We start from the raw sequence: 18,665 nt of genomic DNA on the forward strand, positions 1-18,665 counted from the left end.
GCTGCCTTACTAAGGTAAACCCAGGCAGCTCTAACCCTATTACGGCTGGTAATAGTATTACTGATAGAAATCTCATTGTTTTCCTCCTATTGAGACTAAAAGACGGACGGCCTGCGCTGTATCACATGATTGAGGTGAGAAGGAATTTGAATGATGTCAGAGAGTGCGTGCCACAGGCAGAATCAATACGTTAACAGCATATAACAGGGGAAACAAGTACGTTTTCAAAGCAGGCAGGAGAAGTCGAAGCGATGGATCAGGGTTGTGGAGAAAGCAATCGCTTTAAACGTGAAATATTCCTATCTGAATATCTACGACTATTACTTCACATTATGGATTATTGAATTAACCAGTACGCCAGTGTAGCTGATGCCATAAACTCAATAAAGACAAATACATCTGCAGTCTAGAGTCAAGTCTGGATTGCTAATGTCAGCTGTGTGATAGCAGGGTCAACCGTCTGCTGAAGTTCTGACAGCGAGTTCAAACTGGCCAGGGACCTAAATTGACATAGCATCCAATTGACTTTAAATACAAGCTCTAAACAGCCGGCGTAATGAGGTGGACAGCAGACGATGTTAGTACAGAGATGAACTACAGATTATAGTTCATCTGCATTGGCAATCAATGACTAACCTCCAAAACAAAATTCTGTTAGAAAACATCATTTGATTCTCAGGGAAACGTTGAGGGCTGAAAAAGGAACACGTGTGCAGTGTGCAACAAAGGCACATGCTGCATACACAGCTCTGACACTTAACAGACCCCTGCATGATTATCATTTTCTTAGATTTTAGATCAAATTAACATCTTTGTTCTATTCTTTAAACTACCGTCAACATGTCTCCAATATTAAAAAATGTAACACTGGAATAAAATAGCTGCGAAACATGAAGAGATGCAGATTTCAGACAGATCTGCAGTGGTCTCTTTATTCTTTCTTGAGCTGTATATAATGAATACATATATTTAATACATATAATACTGAACACATGTGCCTGAGACCATGAATAGTAAAGCATTACATTTCTTTGTTTCATAACTAGTCTTATTATTTTCCAGACTGGTGAAATGTCGTTAAGAAGTCACCAGGGTAGCAGCAGCTTGTAGCATGTGTTTATACATATACAATAGATAGTGTGGCTATTTGGCCTTTCCATCTGTAATGTAATGATGCGGGTGACTCATCAGGCATGGTAAATTATAAAGGAGCCGGTCTGATGGTTGTGGAAACCCCGGGCCTGGTTCCAACACAGTTCAGGCCCCATCGAACCCTGGACCTGTTCCAAATTGATGCTAATATGGTCTGGGCTGCAGCAGTGGAGTAAAATGAGCGTTATTGATACCGCTGATCTACAGGTCCTCCTCTGTGTGAGGGAAGAAAACATGACAAACAAAAGGAAGAGAGAAACCTCTCCGTGTTCGTGTATTACATGGTGTGAGCATCTTTGCCCGTGGGTGTGTGTGGTGTTTATGCCAGGCTCACATTTATATCTGTCTGTGTTTTCCCCCTTTCCCTTCCTGCTGATGCCATCAGTACACACGTCGTGACTGATGACAGTCGTTGCCACAGTCTGATGCTCCGCTGCTTAATGTCCTTTTTGTTTATTAATTAACTGCAGGACATATATGCTGAGAGACACCTATTGATTCCGCTGCTGCATTAATTGATTTTGTGCTTCACTAATCATATTGTTGCTGCAAGATCATTACTGGGTCTCCGTGTTGTCTTTTGTGGTGCAGGATTGTTGTTGTTTTCAGTTTTGTGTGCATGGTGTGGAGAGCTGTTGTCATTTTAAATCGATGTCCCTCTATTTTTTTATTATGTGATAGTTTCTTTGAGGATAAGGGGGTGCAAGAGGAGATGATAAATAAATCCTGACAATCAAATCTAAACTCCTCCCCAGGTCTTTACTAAAATGATACCCCTTCTAATTGTAAACACAAACAGAATACTTATTAGATTGTGTTCTGAATACGTCTAAGTATTAGTGTTAATGTTTTATTATTGGGTTTGAAAGTAAATCATGCATTTGTGACAGATGTAAGAAATGATTAACCAAATAACGTAAACAGCTGAAAATAGAAAATAATTCAGAATTAATACAGAATGAGCTGTTTCCCCCTCATCGTCCCATCTCTCTCTCTCTCTCTCTCTCTCTCTCTCTCTCTCTCTCTCTCTCTCTCTCCATCCTCTTCCTCCAAATGCTGTGTTTGTGTGTCAGAGACTTGTTTGTGCTCATAATTCAGGAATACGTCTCAGCGTGTCCTGCTGAGGTTGAAGCAGGTTTTTAATTTCAGCACTGGCCTTAAAATGTTCCTTCGTCTACTTTCGCAAAAATCCCAGGTCTGAAACAAACTCTGTGAGCAAACTAGAAATAGAGTGCGCACCACTATCAAGGTCCAACAGTCCTCTGAAATCAAGCAAGCAAAACCCCACAGATAGATATCAGTCCTCTAAATATGCCTGATCGTTTTCATCCAGATCAACTTACCCTGGGATATCGGTGAAAATGTAACAAACACACACAGACACACTACTGGAAATGTTTACTTAAAAAACTTTGACCACTTAAAACAAATCAATATCTGTTCCAACCACTTCCCCATGTCATGGCACGAGTTGAGCGAAGTTCTGCTAAACGAGTGAGTTTTCCTTTTCAAATGGTTTTTGCTTGAAGTTTTCAGAGGTTTTGAGGTGAAGAAACTATCCAGTGTTTTAGATTCCAGGCAAGAAAAATATAAATAAAGCTCATTTTATGCAACAGAAACCACCGGATCCTCTTGAGTCGATCTGAAATTTATTCCGCAAAGTGAAAGAAAGTGACAAAACAAAAATGTTGGATCTCATACAGTTACCACCAAGTGAAAATAGTGTTTTGAGCAATCCTGACAGACAGACATAACCTCTTTGTCAGAGGTTAAAAACAGAAAATGTCCAGCTCGATTTTAAATTAATTATCTAATTCTATCATGGAGATACACTACATTGTAGAAAGTAGGCAACAGAGGCCTGACAGCTAAGAAAAGATGAGTGTGGCCCCTGATATAAAACACGACTATTCCAACACTGGAAACAAGCAGATTCCAGTGTTTGTGTGTATCTGAGTGCCAGAGGTTCCCCAGTGAGTCTGACCGGGGTTACAGTGTAACCAAAGCATCTGTCTGCTGCTCACCTCCCAGATCAGCCGGTTCAGCTTGACTGGGCCCAGTTATCTTGGTTTCATACTGACAACTGTCTGGGAAAGGTCTGTCTGGGGTTCAAGTACATTAAAGTCATCCACTCCCCCCCCCCCACTGAGCCCCAACACAGATGGCTCCAGATGCAGCTGGCACAGCATGGAGCAGCACCTGACAGCGCTCATTCACTGACTCATACACGCACACACACACACGCACACACACACACACACACACACACACACACACACACAAAAGTATACAAGTATAAACACATGCAGACATGTAAACTCAGGTATGGACACATCTGCTCACTTACTGTACCTAAACACAAGTAAACTTACACTTGCACAGTCTGATGGAAGCGCACACACTCGCACTTATAAACACATAGACACACACACACACACTCTCTCTCTCTCTCTCTCTCTCTCTCTCTCTCTCTCAGCAGGAACATATGCTGCAGCGCGTCTACAAATCCTCACTGTAGCGCACATTCAAATAAGCAATTAAAGACCCAGATTACTCCATGGCACACACACACACACACATACACGCACACACAGTTAGAATGTAAACCCACACATATTGTGCTCACTTTCAAACATATGCCAGGGCATGCTGACGTGCACATGAGCACAGTGCAGAAATCCCTTTGTCTCTGCAGGAGCGAGCAGGAAAGAGAGGAGCAGGACAGCTGAGAGAAGTCAAATTGAACACCCTCACCATTTACAACACACGGAGAGGGAGAGAGAGAGGGAGAGATGTAAATTGAGGACAATGCATTCTATTGTACTGCACGAGATGCTGTGGTTATTAAGCCTTTGTGTGTGAATAGGGGTTTTACACAGACACGCTCGCCGATGAGGGATTGCATTGCCAGGCAGTTGCACATGATGGTAAATGAAACATGAAACACACTAGACTTTTTTTTTGTCTGGTGAAAGAAATATGCAGAGAGCCTCTTCTAACCGTATTTCCTCCTGGGCGACAGCCATTTGAGCCGAGATGAATTGCCAGTTCCCTGTGTCATATTTAACCACACGCAGCAGATATCATAACAGGGCTTTGCAAAGATGCACTTAAATTACGACACTCTTTGACAAATCTAACAACCGTGTTTACGCTCAGGAACGGCAGGGCAGCGTGAAGGAAGATGAGGTGAAAGATAGATTCTGAGCAGCTCGCGATATAATGCCACCACGCTTAGCGGGAAGATTCATCTTTCCCCCAAAATTGAAACGCCATTCCGGCATGTGTCTTTATTTAACCCTTCTGTCTACGAGCAACGAAATCATCGGGATTAAACTTTTATTTAATCCTGTGACTGACACTGTATCATTATTTCGCTCGCAGGGACAGCTTGGACTCGGCGAGGACAGGATTCACGTCTCTGCTCCTCATCTTCTCGACTATTCCCAGCTCGCCGGAGTCACAGGGGTACGAGCAGGAGACAGCTACAGTGCAGCTGTCACAGGTGAGCCCGACCTGCGAGCCCGTACTGAGGGTTCTTCTCTCCCTCAGCGTCCATCTCTTTCTGTCACTGCAGATATCTCTCATTGTGACGTGTGTTTTTACAAGATCTTTAAAAGTTGTATTCAGTCCGCGTAATATACCCCAAAAAATACTTAATAAGTTGAAAACCTTATTTTCCCAGCAGTATCCCTCACTGTTGCTTTGAGCCATGCTCATTTTTCATCTAGATCATTTCATTGAGTTTTAATTAACACAACAAGGATTCAGTGTCCTCAAATGACATCACTCGGAGCACAAATTCAACCTCATTAGCTCCCGATATCTCTTAAACCATCCCAGCTAAATTGTGCAACACTGCAGCCCGATGCAGTGTTATGTGTTAGATGGAGTACATAATGAACTGATTTGTTGTTAAACCAGATATCCCCTAAACTACTGCCGTGAAGATATGTCTGTCCCTGTAGCTACTTTGTTATTAATAAGTCCGGGAGATAAGGAAACACCTTCTCTTTACATCAGCTTTTCCACTCGCCTGGCCGTCTTTCCTGTATCTCCCCCCAAAAAAGTCAAACTCAGATTTCTCTTTTTGCCAACCTACTTTAATAAAAAAGGTATTTGCAGATCGTCGCTTTTTTCTTATACCTTTCTCTTTCTTTTACATTTTCCAGCAATCCGATTCATCGCCCCTCTGCTCCACAGAGAGCAATTGAACTGCCACGAAACTAGTTCCAATACATTTGCACCGTTACAACGTGTCAAGCTACTGCTTCTCCTTCAATTGCTGCTTTTCCTTCTGTCAGACAGATGGAATTAAAGTGGTTACACAACAAATGTAACATCAGCCACTAAAAGAGAGAAGGAAAAAAAAAGAATTGTACTTGTTTCAAGACCGGGGCACATTTACAGCACCCGGCTCTACAGCAATATTCCGTTAAAAGAATTGCCTATTGTTGAACAGAGACGTCTGCTGGCACTGCGTGCGTAGTTTCACTCGAAATGCCACCGGTTCATTAAATGAACTGCAGTGAACATATTAAGTTTGGTCCCATTTGAATTCTTGGCGCAGCGAAGACTATTTGGAGAGTGGAGCCCCGCTTGCCTTTGGTACATTATGTCTTTAGGTGATCTATAAAATGTTATTATTTAAAACAAGCTCTTTATGGATTGCTTATGAGGCATGCTTAGCACATGATTGATCTGACCTTTCACAGACGGTCGTTCTTTGGGAAAACATCAGCCTTAACCTTTTTTATCTGGATTACACTGCCAGCGTCTCTGTACAAGCGAGTGTGTGTGTGTGTCTGTATGTATACATTATGTATGTGTGTGTTACCAGCTTAGGCACACGTGGGTGTGTGTGTGTGGGTTAAAACGCCTCGAAACGCCCGCTTCATGCTTTTATTTTGTTTCGCTGAAATGAAAATAATACATTACTGATTGATTGATCAATCATGTCTGAAAGGGTATCTGCGTCTGTTTGGTGTGCGTGTGTGCGTCTGCGTGCACGTGTGTGTGTGTGTGTGTGTGTGTGCACGTATGCGCACGGCTAGGCTACGTGCAGCTTGATGCAGGATAGAGATTGATGGAGGCCTGCCGTGAGGAGGATACTCAGTTATCTCCTTGTAATTAAAATCCACCTCATAAAGATTATTGACTCCCCCACCATACAAACCAGCATGCTCCCTTGCTTGGCAGGGTTTGCAAAGCGCTTCTTAAAAAATGAAAAATAGCATATTAAGCAGCACATATTTCCCATTTATGCAGAACATTTAGATGTGGTTAAGTTATCGTAATGTGCAATAAAACCTGGATGTGAAATTTGTAATCCACTTTGGAAAATTGCTTACTATATTGCTTTAACATCCCCTGAAAGAGCTTTTGAGATGTGTGTGCCAGGTTTATTGTATGCCATAATTTAAAAGTCCTCAATGCAGGCCGTAAATATAAATTTATTAGTGGCAGGTTTAAATAGGCAGACTGAGGTAGTATGAGTGAGTGGATGCTTGAGTGTTTGCTCTGTGTGAGTACATACTGGATATGTGTTTGCGTGTGTGTGTGTGTGTGCGTGTGTGTGTGTGTGTGTGTGTGTGTGTGTGTGTGTGTGTGTGTGTGTGTGTCTGTGTGTGTGTCTGTGTGTGTGCATGTGTGTGTGCGTGCGTGTGCGTGTGCGTGTGTGTGTGTCTTTTGATAAGTACCAACTGAGAAAGTCTTCCCTCTGCTCAGCATGCCATGAAGAAAAGTGAGTGTGTGCGTAGGGTAACTGTTTCAGGGCAGTACTGTATATCCACAGACACACTACCCTCTTCTAAACCGAAACCAAACTTACAGGATGTATTTTAAAGTCAAATTCAACGTTGTTTTCATTATGGGTTTTCTTTTCGAATCTGAGTTTTTAAGGTTCTGTGCTCGCCTGGGGTCTGGTTCCCTCCTGGCTCCAGGGCCACTGACTGAGTAAATATGACCGAGGAGCTTGTAATGCATTGTTCGCGGTGGGAAACACATGAGAACCTCAAGCCAACACATGAATCCTCACAGGAGTCATTTTACTTTTCATAGTTCAGAATAGAAGGGAACATTTGGAGAACGCCTATCCAACCATCTTAAAGAAAGTTGATCGACTCAATAAGATGGATCCAGTCCAGAGTCAATGGATTATATACCCTTCCACCAAATTTCGTGGAATTTGATTGAGTAGTTTTTTGCATAATCCTGCTTTATCAGAAACAGACGGAATTAATAACGTGTCAAGATGACTCTGCATGTTTCTGAGCATTTCCCTCTTGTGTCCACATCTGCAGCAGGTGGAGAGCTGCTCCTCTGGGGACAGATCCCCTGTGTGTCCCTGGTCACTGACCATCCAGGCCTCAAAAGACTCTGGACCCCCCAGCCTGTTGCACTGGCAGGCAGAAAGGTGCGTGTGCGTGTGCGTGTGCGTGTTTGAGAAAGACTGCGCAAATTATGTTTTCAGGCTCCTCAAGAGGGAAGTAGATGAAAGCCTCAGGATTTTTCCGAGTATATGAGATTTGGCTGGATATGCATAAATTCTTAAAGGGTAAGTCCACACTGAATCACCTGGGACCGAACGCTGAGCACTGCCTTCAATGGGTTTAAAGAATATATATCACTCCTGGCCACGCGACAATCAATGATGTCCCAGCTGATGCACCTAAACTTTGTCTGTTGTTTATTTTGTAACTGACAGAATAAAATGCCAAAGGTCCATTTCCAGGAAAATTCTAAAACCGTATGATTCTCATGCAGGTGTGTGATGTCGCCTGTGGGACCTGGCACATGATGGCCCTCGCCACACGTGAGTACCCCATCGTCCACCCCGAAACAATCACACACATCCCACTGGTTCATTTTTTGGGGGGGGATGGTTACGACAATGTGGCTCAACAAAGGTAAACCAGTTCAATTCCTCCATCGTCTTCCCTCTTCCTCCTCCACGCCGGTTTCTCTTCCCTTTCTCTAAATGATGTCTCGCTCCTCCTCAAAGCCCCTCCTCACTCACTTTTCACTCATCAAACCATAATTCACTTCAGAGGGAGGCATCATTAATGCACAGTAGGACCCAGCAGCTTGATGTGTGCTAATTATATTGTGTGTTTTACACGCTGGATGACTTTTGCTTAGTCAGTGATGAGCTTAGTCTCTGGTAATTGTTTTTTGGATATGATGAGTTTATAAAAGCCTGTGTGTGTGATTGTGTGTGTGTGTGTGGGTGTGTTGTGTATGTGTGAGGCTTTTTACTACGTGAGTATGCAGGTCTTCCAATTGATATGTGCCTATGCATGTGCAGTCGTGCATTACGGCTGTGCACATACATGTACACAATATACTGTTTATACAAGTGGCCCCAAACACAACATCATCCCACATCACACGCTCCCGTGAACTTAATAATGGTTAGCAAACAGCCCAAATCTGCACTTCACCCCGACACTTTTAAAACTGCATGCAACTTTAAACCTCCATCAATCCACCGCGAAAAACTTAGACATGCACCGTCAAACGCGGCGGCGCGCTGCATGACTCGCTGGCATTCCGCGCAGCACATGTGATCCTTTTAGCGCCGAGCATCACTCAGCGCCGGAGCTGGAACCGCTGCTCAGCCTTTTGGCTAATCACGCTGATTGGAGGTGTCCTTTGGCTCACCTGGGGGCTTCCAATCCTATTAGGCCAACCGTCCTGAGCCTCGCACACCCAACAGCCGCCTGTGTTTGATCACTGGTGCTTAGAGCCCACACTTGTCCTCTTATGTTGGTGTTGAGGCACGGCGGAGAGGAGCAGGCAGGGTGGGGTTCGGTGAGGGGATGGGGGGTGGGGGGGGGGGTTAAAGTGTGATCTCCTTAACTCTCTAGGGGGGCAGAGGGGAGTTCGGTGCCCCACCTCCCTCGGCAGACACTCTGCTGCTCCTCCGACTGGAGCCGCTCTTTAAACTTCAGACGTCAGTGGAGAGGCGGCGAGTTGTTTCCAGGCAGAAGGGATGGAGGGAATGGGAGAGTGAAAGATTAAGAGTGAGGGAATGAAGAAGAGGTTGAACGTTCCTGTTGTGTTTTCACCTTTTAAAGAATCTTCGGAGGCGCGGAGGCTCTGTCATGCGGCTAGAAGTAAATACACCTGATCCCTTGAGGCCTGTCACCTTCCGCTACCCTCTCCCTATCCCCGCCACGTTCTGCCTCCCCTCCATTACTCCCTCACCCAACCTTCCCCCCCGACTGCTCTTCTCCCCTCGCAGCACACCCATTACTGTGGCTCTCCTGTGGCTCTCCTTCCTCACCCACTCCTCCCCCGTTTGCCCCCCACCTCCTTCTCCTCCTTCATCCCTGGGCCAGGAGCGCCCAGGAAGAGCCATGTGTTTCCAAAGTGGACTGGATGGGAAATCGAAGCAGGGCTTCTGTGTTTATCAAGCTACAGCTCCGTCACCTTGCTCCAACTCCCGTCTGGAGGCCCCGGCAAATTGGTGACAGCAGCAACAACCCTGCAGCACACATGCCCCCTTTTTTTTCAATGCACACACACACACACACACACACACACACACACACACACACACACACACACACACACACACACACACACACAGCACCTTGGCCTGTTTAGTTTTATTGCTGGTGTCAGGTGAGGAGGTGGAGGTAGGTGTGCTGTCTATGTTCACCTCACACACACGCACACACACACACACACTCGCACACAGTCATTTCCACCCCTGCCGACACCTTGGCTAACAAGACCTGTGAACCGCCGTGACAGAACTCGGAGACTTGTCAGAGTCCCAGTCATTTAATGCCAAGACCCAGCCCGGCTCTAACCCAACAGGGTTTCTGTATGCACACCTAGCCTCAATAGACTGCACAGATATATACTGAACACGAGTTTACTGAATACTGCTGCTCCTCCAGGTTAATATTCCCGCCTATTTTTACTATAGTGGATCTGCAGCAATTGTTTCCATGAAATGCTGAATCGAAAAATAATTGTATTTATTGAGATTGATTTATTTAGATTGAGTTTAACCCTCAGTTTGCATCTCGTTGTGTCGATCTGCACCATCACACATTCGATCTATAAATGTTGTCGACCATCTTGCCTGTGTAACAGTGCAGTCATGTGTCTGTAAACCTGCTGTATCCCAGACATCTTTATCCTGAGTATATAATAGTCAGTCATTACAGGTAGTTGTGCACGGACCGCTGACCCCTTTGTTGCATGTACACAGGATGCCGGTTGTTCGATACCTTTTTTTGTTCCTGTATCCCCCTCTCCTCAATTCTCTGTGATCATGTAAGCAGAGGAGAAAGGAGAGTTGACTCGGGTTAGAGCCCTGCGCGGCCTTGCTACCTTGGAAATGAACTGCACAAACAACAGCCGGCCATTGTGCCTAAGAGCTTACAATGATGCCATTTAAGAGAGCATCGATCCAGCCAGTGCAGGGTCAATCACCGGATCAATGGTGTGTGGGTTGGTCAGCTGGAAGGCCAGTTGACTGCATGAATGAATGGAGGGCTGGATAACGGATGAATAGACGGCTGCATAATGGATGGATGGATGTATGGATTGATTCATGGATGGATGTGAAGACTGATAGGTGGTGGGACAGTAGAGTCAGGGCTGTATAAACATGAACTTGTGAGTTAGTCTGTAGAATTTAGCTGTCAGTCCCCGTCTGTGCTGGACTGTTCTGTTCTGGCTTTTACACGTCTCAAAGATCTTCGGTGGCCGAGATGTCTCACTCAAGCTCATTAACAGAAAACACGAATAAAAATTGAAAACTTTCTTCAAAACCACAGAACAGAGACACAATAATAATGGAAGTTAGCAACAACGGTTGTTGACAATGAAAGGAGCAGAGATACTTACTGTGGTCAGGTGAGCGTTGTTTATAAAAAGTCAGACAAGCTAGTCGCACACTAAAATGTGATGCTTGTCTACTTGAGGTGTTATGGTACATGTGCTTGGAGAGCCCAAAAAGGAAGAACGCAACTCTACCATAACAATTCAAATAGACAAGCATCACATTTTAGTGCGCGACTGGCTTGTTTAGGTTTAACATATGACGTTCACTCAACCCACACAACAATGACTTGACTGCAGTAAGTAAATCTGCTAGATTCATTGTCAACATCATTGGTCGCTCTTGTGTTTTCCATTAATGCGCTTGTCTAAGATATCTGGACCACTGTAAAGATCAACAATTCCACTGAAATTCACAATAATGTTTGACTTTTTTACTCAGAGAAAAACAAATCTTCAAAAATCATACTTTTCATTACCTGCCTGTGAATTTTTTACTATGGAAGTCATGCAGCACTAAGTACATGCAGCATGTCTGGGAGCTAGCAACCCGCTACCTGCTATTTTTCCTTAGATATACACAGGCTTCTTTTGACATCCCTCAAGGAGTTACACTGTGCATATATATAAAGTTTAACTCTGGAGAAGTACAGACATAAATTAAAAAAGAGTCATTGTCATTAGCATGTTCTTGGTGGATTCTTGTGATGTGTTTACACCGGGGTTGATTGACCTAGTTACCCAGCCCCTGGCAGCACAACACGGAGAAGTGCAACACAATGCAACACAAGGGAGAGGTATAGATTCTGTTATTATTCTTACATGTGAGTGAAAACACACACACACATAAAACTCACACGCAGAGCAGCGATCATCTGGGGCTCACAGAGGTCGCGCCTCATGACGAAAAGGGGAAAAAAGGGAGAATGCTCATTTAAAATTCTGTAAGAGATGTCAATTGTGCCCTCTGCATATTTCTATGGGAAATTTGTAAATAGATCCTTTGTAAATAGCTTCTCTCTTGCCAATCACCCTGTCTGCTCTCTGCACAGCAGCATTAAAAATTGATCCTTAGCCGCACCAGGGTGAAATGCTAACATCGCTGCCAAATGACTGATTAAAAAGAAAAACCTTTAATCTTTGCTTAAAAGTGTCTACTGCCTTGGCATGCCTTTCCCCTGTGCTCCTCTATCTTCCAAGGCTGCGAGAGAGGAGGAGGGGGTCGCCGTAGGGGAAACGGGGTCACGCTTCATGTAGAGTCAGCACTGTACAGCGATATAGCTCGAGAGGTGAGGGATTTCACTCAGAGCAGATCTAGGAATCGACATGTATTGCTCTCCTCTGGATTTAACCTTAAGCCAAAGGTTAAAGACATATTTGAGTATTCCACAAGAGCGGGGCCAGAATGTGAGAGCTCTCCGACTAATAGCTCGCAAGAAAAGCAGCTCCTTCCTCCCAAGTCCAAGTTCTCAGCTGGGTGGCATTGACAATGCAGCAGAAGATATTTTTGACCTGCCTCCAGCTTAGACTTAAAAGTTTTGGTATAGAGAATGACGGGTTTAAATAAAAAAAAAGACGTTAAAGTGTTGATTGGAGATGCTGAAAGGTGCGTTTGTGTTTTCAGGGAGCGGGGAGAGGAACAGAGGATGCGATCACCCACAACGTGAAGCCCTCTTCGGAGACGTTGACAGGAATCCCCCACCGACGGAACACGCAGAGAAAGAAAACACAGCCCAAGTAAGACAAACACACCTCCTCTCTCTTGCTCTATGGCCCTTTTATTGACTCGCTTGCACACTGTACGGCTCGATCTGTAACTCACTCGCTAACTCAACAGCAGTGGATCGCTCCCGATTGATATCTTCCTCTTCTGCACTTCCTGTCTGCCTTGTTGATATTCCTTATACGCCGCGCACCCACTGTTTGCCTCTCAAACCCACTCCCATTCATTTCTCTGTTTCTCTATGCATGCAGTAATGAGCGACACAACATAACAAGTTGCACTTGAGTAAACAGCACAGCGCTCAAAACACAAAGTAGTGAATATATTCACTCACCTCTCAGAATATCAGTGACGACTGGTAAATTGTCACCCAGAACCACACTCACACACACACACACACATACACACACACACACACACACACACACACACACACACACACACACTCACACACTCACACCTAAGCTCCAGCCCCTCCCCATCTCTGTCATTCAGGTGTTTACTGTCATTCATACTCAGGGTTTTGTATAATCCTCTCACCACACCTGAGTGCTCCCCACTCAGTGTCACTGGATTTACCTCCCTCCCTCTTTCTCCCTCTTTCTCCCCCTCTCTCTCTCTCTTTCTCTCTCTCTCTCTCTCTTCCCCTCTCCGGTGCATAGCCCTTTTTCATTTTGCATCACAGCCATTCTTTTACGCACATTTTCATTCCTTATGTAAATAACCACAGACAAAAAAGAAGTCAGTTTCAGACATTTTAAGATTTACACACACCGCTCGCCGCGTGCTGTATGTTTTCAGTCATCCCCTCTCATCAGCCGCTTTGTTTGGAGAAGTGTCTTTGCCTGGAGCCATAAATTAGGGGTTGTGATTTAACTCATTGAGACAAAAGAGAAAGACAACGAAACATGAATAAAACAAATGATGTGGAGAAGGTGAGGGTGGGGGAGACAGAGAGAGAGAGAGGGGGAGAGAGGGAGAGAGGGAGAGAGTGCGTGAGGAGAGGAGGGTGAACTGAAGGCAGAAATGGGCCAGTATATATTTCTGCTCTAGTTTCACTTGGGGAAGGCTTCATTAAGAAGTCTGTTTCCAGAGCATGGTGGAATTTGTGTGTGTGTGTGTCAGTGCGCAGGAGTGTGTGTATATCTTCCTCGGTTAAAGTGTGAGATGCACGTGCACGTCCATGCATACATGCGTGCATGCCCGTAAAAATTATTTGTGTGTGTTCAGAGAGAGAGAGAGAGAGAGAGAGAGAGAGAGATTTCTTAAATAATTTACACCGAGAACTCTCTAATTGGTATCAAGTTTTTAAATGGGGTCAAATGTTGCGGTGCAGTTTCATGCAGCTTTCCTCTCGCCTTAAGTCGCTTTCATTACATCTGGTGCTGCGCTGCTGCTGCTTCATTGGACTTGAACCTCTAAATGCTGTCTGTGCCTATTGACTGGGGCCTCTGCTCTCAGACGGGAGAAACATGCTGCACCAGGCTGAGGGGGGATTTGAGTTTTATTGCTGTGGTAGAGCTGTGTTAGTCCATCCACTCATGTCTGTTACATAGAGAACATTCTATGAGAGATCTGGTGAGTCGTAAACATCAAACAGAGGTACACACACACACTCACACACACAAATACACACACCCACAGAGCCTACGGCAGTGCACGGAGCTGGTATTAGATCTAAGCCCCCTAATAAAGCCAATTAGAATTATACTGTGCATTGGTGAAGGCAACTTTTTCCAGGGCAATTCCCTCATCTCCACACACACACACACACACACACACACAAGTGTACACACATTCATGCAATATGACTGCTGTACATACACAGAAACCAGACATACCATATTTAAGTCCCAGTTTTACGAGTGGATTTACTTTTTATAGTTTCCTTTTTAGAGACTCTTGATTTGTGGAGTCTAGCATGTTTAGTTTAATTATTGTAAAGTAATTACAATACTTCCTCAATAGCAAAAAGTAATGCATTACAGTACTTGTGTTGCTCAGCTCTTGGTAAAAAAAACGTATCCCTTTACCCTCAACTGGACTCCCTCAACTGGACTCCCCCTTTAAACAGGGGAAAACACAGAAACCTCAGAGCGGGTCACGACTGATGGTCCCTTCTCAAAGGATGGACAGACGTGAGGTAGATGTTAAAAACTTTTACTACAAATGCAAACCTCTGGTTACCAAAATTGATTTTCATTGCCACTGGGAAGTCCATTTGTCACCTCCTTACACCTTGAGTCCGTGAAGCCAAGCTAACACGCTCTGAACCTGTATTTCAACTAAAACAATAAAATAAAAGTGATATATGACCCCCATGAAACTGTTGGTATGACAGCAACCAAGGTGGTTCTTATATTTATTTTTATTTAAGTAATAGATCATCCAATTGTAAATTACTTTGAAGGGGAATTTTAGCTTTGTCCCAATAGGAGTAACCTGAAAAAATATTGTGTGTCTTCCTGACAGGACTTTAAGCACAGGATCCAGGATATGCAGAGACCAGAGGGCCCAGAGGAGGAGGAGGAGGAGAAAGATGAAGAACGCGGAAAAAAACCAAACCATGATGAGGGCAATGGAGCGATACCTGATTCAGCATTCGCCGGAGCCAGGTCTGCACCGGGGATAGACAGGACAGGAAATGGCCGCTCATCAATCAAATCCGACCAGGGGCAGAGAGAGAGGGAGGGTTGCAGAACAGAGGGGCCGCTGGAGCTGAGGAAAGACCCACGCAGGAGCAGAGCGAGCAGAGAAACAGTCTTCACCACTTTGCATCTTTTACCCAAGACAGCGGGAGACCAATGCAGGCCAATAGCCAGCTCCCTGCCGAGGCTGCTGACCGGACATCAAGCTCATAGCAGAGGTTTAGCCGAGGCTCAAAAAGTGAGTGTTACTGGGATTACCTATCAACTAATTCCACAAATCTCTGTCTGGATGTGGAACTCTTCATCATATCTGATCGCACTGGACATGTGCATCGAGGACATGATCATATGTGGTGTGATTTGGACACTTGATACGTTCAATATTAATACATTTTTAATGAAAAACAACACTTTGCAGTCAGTGGGGGCGGGGCCTTCACAGACAGTCTTTGGATCAGGTTAAACATTCCTTCGAATGCCCTCGGGTAAACTACAGCAGTGGTAGGCAACTGGCGGCAATATGTCTGCCCCCCAGATCATTTTGATAATTGATTATGTTTATTTCAACATATCAGACTGAAACCAACATTCACATCAGTGACCTATGCTGATCGCCGTCATGGCAGCAAAGGTCATAGAACCCCTTCCTCTTTGTCTACACAATAAAAGCACAATGTGCATTTTATTGCTGTAATCCCGCAATACCTTTTGAGTAAAATCCCAAAGCTTTTATTAGGAAAAGTTATGAACTTGGGTCTGAAGATTGTGTCAATTGATTAACACACATCTGGAATGCAGCCTAACTACACTGGTCCAAAAAAAAAAATCTAAATGGTCCAGGTTGTCACTGGTGTATGATCCATGGGAGGGTACATATGTCTCTAAAGAGAAACACACCTGTTTGCACGTATCAAGTTTTATTTCTTTAACTTAGCCTCTTTTGCCTCAGTGAGTATAATCCAAATATTATTTTTACTTTTATCAGGATGAGCTGGCAGCATCTCAGGGCTGCTGGCCCTCAACCCTTTATTTGTTCTACTTTATATGATCGTGTGAGATAGGGACAGTCAGTGGTTTTGAACTATGAGGCTGTGTTGAATTGCTTTGGCTGAGTTTAAAGAAGAAAGTGTACATTATTATATATTATACATGTAATTAAATACATGCATCAAGTCATTAACGTAGCATCTCAAAAGTTGGTACTGAGTACAGAATATAGGGTATATTCACTGTATTCTCATTTGTTTTCACATGTGTTTGTCTTTCCAGAAGAGATCTACCCATCTGACTGAGCTGCTCCAAAAATCTGGAAGTGATAGCAGCATTTTGCAGAGTCCCGATCTGAGACTAAAACCCAGACCTCCTGGGAGATGTTCAGGTCCCGGGGCTCAGAGAGTGGCCTCCTGTCACCACTCAAGAACAAGACTACACACTGGCCCAGAGTCTCCGATTAACAATCCTTCTCCCCGTCTGACCCCTGGACAACAGATTCAGACGTCCCCTTCCTTCCACCAGAGACCACGAGCCAAAGCCTCTCTTTCTCCTACTCCTTCTTCTTCTGAAGCATCCAGGTACTGTCCAACACCCAGGAGAGCAGTTTCCTCCCCTGGCGCCTCTTGGAAGAAACTATAAAAAACCAACAGACCCAGTTCTGTCCACCAGTGGAGCCGAGAATATTTATTTCATGCTTTAATGTTTTAAACATGTGTATTTACCCTCTTATGTCAGGTTATGTGAGCTACTTGAAATCAAAATATATTTATTGTATAACCCCCTGGATAATACACAGCCCCAACTATGAGAGAGAGAGAATGTGCACTCTATTATCTACTTGATAATGCTTTTCTACAGGCCACATACAAAGCTTAATACTTTTGGCGCCAAAATGTCGGAGAAACAGTCTCATTTACTCTGCATGAGTTCTCCAAAACTGATTTCAGATCAGTATTAAAGGGCTCCACTTTACCCCAAACTGTGTTTTGGCAAATGTGCTTTTCTTTCAGACCATCTCAGTCAACGACTCTCATGAACTTTGACCTCATAGGAAAGCATCAGGCTTTTGTCTTTGCAGTGAAATCTGCGTGCAGGAATTCCAGACTCCTTGAGCAAATCCACAGAACTTGAGATGGTTTAGTTTTTTTCTTCTTCACCATACTACCAAGCCACATTGATTTTAATACTTACAGTATGTTGTTTATTAAAGACATAACGCCCTTCAGATCTTGGCCTCTTGTAAGACATTTCACGCTGGAGTGTTTTCATGGCTGCTCATCTCTGCAGTATGAGTCACATGTGCGTACTACTATCTCTCTATAGAGGCTGAGGAAATTGATTTGTTGCAGAGATAACGCTATACGATTAGGTTTCTCTGCGTAAACAGGATCAGTCCCTTGAGTTTTATTTGCTATGTTTTGTTTTCAAGTTTCCAAGGAAAGAGTCCTTCATTAGACTATATTTTAAACTGGTTCTTTGCCACAGTGTCAACCACAACCGCATGGTAATTCCTCTTGTCAGGGGTTTTACTTAAAAGCTCATTGACGGCACCTTCATGTCCGAAAAGAGATCTGCCTGTTTCAAACGATTTCAGTGTTTGTTCATGATCTACACTTCTAGACTTCTAAACTTGGCTTAGCGAGGTGAGACTCATCACTCAGAAATGTCATTAAATTATGGTTGAATTAATTGAATTATTTCAGATTAATAATACTACTAATGATGACAGTAATAACAATAATGAGAAATATTAAATCGTTTTAAATGCTTATTTACAAATGTAAATATTTCTCTATGAATGTACCACCTGTGGGTTATAAGTTATGCTACAATATTGGCTGGATATGTTGCACCTATTTTTGTCGTTGTCATGTCATTCGAGTAAAGACAACATCAACACTATTCATGACTTTGATCCCTGTTTTTTATGTCATGAAAAAGAATACTAATGTTAGGTATTTATAAGCAAATCCTATTTCTGCTCCAGGAGACTGATCCGTCAAATATTAACAGAGCCTGTGAATTGCTTTAGTGAGTAACTAACTAAACACCGACTCCACACAGACACGAAGCTCTGATGGCATTGAGACATCTGCCCATCCCTCCCCATCATCCCTTAAACTCCCGTCGGTTTGTTTTCGGTGTGTGTGTGTGTAAGCCTCAGCCGTGCATCACGTAGCTGCCCTGCGAGATTCCTGCCAATCGATTCAAGGTGAGGTCTGTCGATTAAACACCCTGAGCCGCGCTCTCCACCTAACCCCAGGGTGATTCCCACCCCGTACACACACGGATACACACCCATAACAAACACACGCACGCACAGACGCCAACTTCATCTGTCATCCATC

The 18,665-nt window shown here is 44.0% G+C and overlaps 1 protein-coding gene and 1 long non-coding RNA gene across 2 annotated transcripts in view; both read left to right on the top strand.

Annotated features, from left to right (window-relative positions):
* LOC128438791 (uncharacterized) overlaps positions 1–4,608 on the top strand; it is a 158,197-nt gene extending 153,589 nt beyond the window's left edge. The window contains exon 3 of the long non-coding RNA XR_008338387.1: positions 4,537–4,608. This is a non-coding gene — a long non-coding RNA (uncharacterized LOC128438791). The remainder of the gene's footprint in view (positions 1–4,536) is intronic.
* Positions 4,609–7,405: 2,797 nt separating this feature from the next.
* LOC128438463 (uncharacterized) lies at positions 7,406–18,162 on the top strand. The gene is made up of 5 exons (XM_053421048.1): positions 7,406–7,567; positions 7,918–7,966; positions 12,578–12,690; positions 15,149–15,562; positions 16,594–18,162. Exons 1-5 carry the CDS (start codon positions 7,406–7,408, stop codon positions 16,954–16,956), a joined length of 1,101 nt encoding a protein of 366 aa, XP_053277023.1. The 3' UTR covers positions 16,957–18,162.
* The last annotated feature ends 503 nt before the right edge of the window (positions 18,163–18,665 follow it).

The sequence above is a fragment of the Pleuronectes platessa genome, chromosome 4, assembly GCF_947347685.1.
Source record: "Pleuronectes platessa chromosome 4, fPlePla1.1, whole genome shotgun sequence".
NCBI classification, from domain to species: domain Eukaryota; kingdom Metazoa; phylum Chordata; class Actinopteri; order Pleuronectiformes; family Pleuronectidae; genus Pleuronectes; species Pleuronectes platessa.

Excerpts from the sequence above, each read along its gene's own strand:
- LOC128438463 (XM_053421048.1), top strand. The coding sequence starts at position 7,406 with ATGACTCTGCATGTTTCTGAGCATTTCCCTCTTGTGTCCACATCTGCA. Across the intron at positions 12,691-15,148 it reads AGAAAGAAAACACAGCCCAA|GACTTTAAGCACAGGATCCA; the intron begins GTAAGACAAACA and ends TCTTCCTGACAG. Across the intron at positions 15,563-16,593 it reads GTTTAGCCGAGGCTCAAAAA|AAGAGATCTACCCATCTGAC; the intron begins GTGAGTGTTACT and ends TTGTCTTTCCAG.